Raw genomic sequence first — 3,727 nt, 5'->3', positions numbered from 1 at the left:
GTTCACTGAAGCCTGTGAGTACCAACGTGTCATTCACGTCGTCGCGCGCAGTGTCTCATGACATCTTTTCTGCAGACTGGGAGGTCAAGAGCGTCAAAATCTACCAGAAGAGCTCATAACGCGCTTCGCGTTGCAGTTCCGCCCGCTTCCGCTGCTATGTGGACCCACCACTGGCCTCCGTTCTTGGATACACAACGCCCCAGCTCGCCTCCCCTGTCCTTCCTTTGTCGGTGATCGAGCGCACGTCGCTGTCAGATCGCCGATCGTCGATCGACCGCAGCGGACGACAGGGGCGGCGCGGCGGGCACAAACAGTGCGCCAACTGCGCACACACTGTACAACAAGAACGATTGGACGGAATTCTATAGAAGACGCCAGGCCGGATCCGCGTCAGCCGTCGACGCCGCTCACGACCCCCACGACTCATCATATCCCATTACACCATTTTATCTCGCACATTTAGCACACGACCGCGCATTACATGGCACTTCCGGCAGGACGAACGGAGATTTCAAATGGACTATCGCAGAACGATATAGCGCGACATTTTCCGGCACGATATGCATGATTTATAGAAGCCGTGCGCAGATGCCGCCGCGACCCGTGTTGTTACTTGTACTTACGCCCTGCCTGTATCATACCGTACCCGTCGTCGTTGCTCTGCATTTGCAATGTACTTATCGTATCGTATGCGTATCCCCTCTTCCCTAACGGATCGTCTGCTATGAGTGCATAAATCGCCGAAGCTAGCTTCTCGCATGTCTCTGCCTGTCTCTGCTGGTGGCTGCAATGTATGGGCGTCTTCGCGTCAATTAGGCGTGAGACGCCGGTTTGATCGCCGGCTTCGATGTTGGTTTGGCGGGGCGACCGACGCGTCTCGACGCGCGCCGCCGTTTGTCCGGTGTGCCACCCCGACCCAGTCACGGTGCACCTAGAGGCAGTGGCCACACGCGTAGGCAACTCACTCTTGTTCTCTTACTATCACTACCACCCATTCTACCTTCAAAACCCGCATTCAGCACACCGTCCAGTTCAGTATTTGTCAAGAAGTACTCAAGGTCATGGAGTCGCCGCGCTGGGAAACACTGCCGGGATCTTCAAGCAAGCCGGGCGCAGATAGCCCGACAAAGACTACCCCGGGAAGGGCGCGTTTCCGGCGCGCACTGGCGGCGGAGCCTTCAGAGAAGTTCGTCGTGTCTGACAGCGAAGAGGAACGGCAGCGGTCAGTCCCCCCAAGTTGCGCTTTCTGCGTCTACATACTCGAGAGGCTCATGAGACTCTACTCATGTTCCCTCCTCCCCTTTGGTCTCTCTGTGCTCGGACGTACTTCTGACGTCGGGACACAGACGCGTGAAGGCGAGACGCGCCGTGCTCGCGAATGTTAATATGAATGAGCTCCCGGTGATCGAGATATCCGACTCGGAAGACGAGGACGAGTCAAGGTGAGTGCATGGTGATTCGTCTTGACCGCATTCCTGTGAAATAGAATTCTTATTCATGCGACCCTGCAGCACGTCCGTGGTCGCACAAAAGGGTGACTCCCAGGTCTCAGCGGGGAATCCCGACGGCTCTGCTCAACAAACGCCACAGGCTACGCGCATACGCCTTCTAACACTCCACGCGCGACGCGTCGTTGTCAGCTCTGATTCTGAGGTTGAGAATGGTGACGTCAAACAGGGTCGGCCCCGTACTCGTCGTCGTTGCTCTGCATTTGCAATGTACTTATCGTATTGTATGCTTATCTCTGAATAACTTCGTGCCTTGAGTGAATAAATCGTCGAAGCTCGACCGTATGAACGTAGACGAACGTACGTCGGTGGCTGTCCGTGGCTGCATTGTGTGGGCGTCTTCGCGCGAGCGAGCGAGGCGTTCGGTAGACACGTGTACGGTAGGCGCCGAGTATATTCTGTGTGGCGACATGGGAGTACCGGAGAGAGCGGATTCGTAAGGGAGTGCAATGGGCGCATACTACACGGTAGTGCGTGCATATTGCACGGTGAGGCGGAGGCGCACAGAGGGTCCGCGCGCGGGACTTGGACTTGGAGAACGCGGCCGCGCGCGGGCGTCTACAGGGCACACAGCATGCGGGGCGTGGCGACGGGACTCTCTGCGTTTGACCACGACGTGCTACTGCTATATACAACGTATACCTTTGTTCATTGTCTGTCTCTCTGTTGCGCTCGACTCCCCGCCCACCTGCTGCGTCGGTTCTCCTCTCGCAGTGGCTCGCACTTGCGTGCGCAAGCTCTGCCTCTTCGCAAAGTCAGCGCTCTCAGCCGCGCGACTGAACACTGTGGCACTCACCCCATACTTGGCCCTCCTCGACGTCTTCCGACAGGAAAACCTACGCGGATGCGCTGCGTACACGTCGGAAGGTGCGTCCAAGACCGTGGCTGCGGCGGTTCACGACCTGCGAGATTAGGCGCCGGTTTTGACATCGAGAGAGCGACGATGTGTCTCTCGAGTCTCGCGGCCACTCTGCTTTCCTCTGCCCAGGCCCTCCTCTCCTGCCCGTCTCCGGCCCGCTCACGCCTCCCGGTCCGTCTCCGCCGTCTTGGCTAGCTGGTGCAGAGGCGAGAATCGAAAGGAAGGGTGCACACCATCGTTCACGAATGCCTGCCCGCCGCTTGCCCGCCCTTTCGCCTCGCGCCCGGTCCCTGCCCTCCGCCCGGCCCGTCCACGCGTCTCGTTTGCGGATGCATGAAGGCACGTAATGTACCAAGCTCAGCATCGCAGATTCCGACCACTCCCCTCCCCTCGGTCTTGCTGCCACCTCCACGGTACGTCTCTTACCCCCGTCTTCTTCGTGATCCCGCCGCATGCGCGCAAAGTCGAGTATATGCGCCCATTACGAGTGCCCACCGTCTTCTACGACCCGCATGCGCCACGACGGCCTCGCCCATTTCACGCCCGCCCGAGTATATGCTCGCGCCGTATACTGTCATCTCGGGGCGCGTCCCGTCGATGCGTCGCAGCGGCAACGCGAGATTCACGATCCCCACGCGCGCGACCGCGTACCTCGCCTTCGCCGCACAGCCGCAGTGGTACTGTGTTGTCTCCCCGGCTCCGCGTCTGAAAGCGCCCACGCCGCGCAGCGCGCCTGCACGCAAGTCGTTGACAGCAACCTGGCCAGCTCCCGACGACCGAGCATCGTCGTCAGCCTCTTCTGCCCAGTTGCGCCCCGGGCGTGGGATCGCCGCGTGGCTGACTGGCCGGCCGCCGAGTGAGCTGTGGGAACAAGTCAATGACTGGTTTGCAGCTCGTCTACGATGTGAAGAGGACACGTACGAGTGTTGTGGTGGGATACGCGCGACCATCAGTGAGCACCGAGCAGCAGCGGTTGCGTGCTTAAGTGCGTCGTGTGGGTGGGGGCAGGATGATGTGTACAATGTGAGCAAATGAAAGAAGCTTGTCGGTGGGACCATGTCGGAGGGTCCATGTCCTGTAAATACACCATGATGCACACTGTGAAGGGATACATATACTCAAGAATGTGCTCTCACCGATGTCATCTGCTTGCACCATCCTCCTGGCCCCCGCGTACAGCTGACATTTTTGTTGTTTAAACTTGTAAGTGTGCTGATCCTCACAGCGGCGGGGGTGCTCGGTACTTACCGTTTGCAGTATACATAGTCATAGTCGACATTGGTCAATGCAAGGGCAGGGCAGGGCGGGGTGGGGAGACAGGTTAGGAGGGGGAGACGGGAGGGGGAGGCGGGAGTAGTGG

At 59.0% G+C, this 3,727-nt stretch overlaps 1 protein-coding gene across 1 annotated transcript; it reads left to right on the top strand.

Moving 5' to 3' along the window:
- Nucleotides 1–936: 936 nt before the first annotated feature.
- On the top strand, nucleotides 937–1,906 carry TRAVEDRAFT_32531 (uncharacterized protein; the record flags this gene model as incomplete). Its single annotated transcript, XM_008047629.1, has 4 exons — nucleotides 937–1,222; nucleotides 1,347–1,442; nucleotides 1,512–1,685; nucleotides 1,764–1,906. Coding segments are annotated over exons 2-3 (157 nt in total), but the record flags the coding sequence as incomplete, so codon positions are not given.
- Between the last annotated feature and the right edge of the window lie 1,821 nt (nucleotides 1,907–3,727).

The sequence above is a fragment of the Trametes versicolor genome, assembly GCF_000271585.1.
Source record: "Trametes versicolor FP-101664 SS1 unplaced genomic scaffold TRAVEscaffold_88, whole genome shotgun sequence".
Taxonomy (NCBI): Eukaryota; Fungi; Basidiomycota; class Agaricomycetes; order Polyporales; family Polyporaceae; genus Trametes; species Trametes versicolor.
This window is presented reverse-complemented; position numbering and strand designations above follow the sequence as displayed.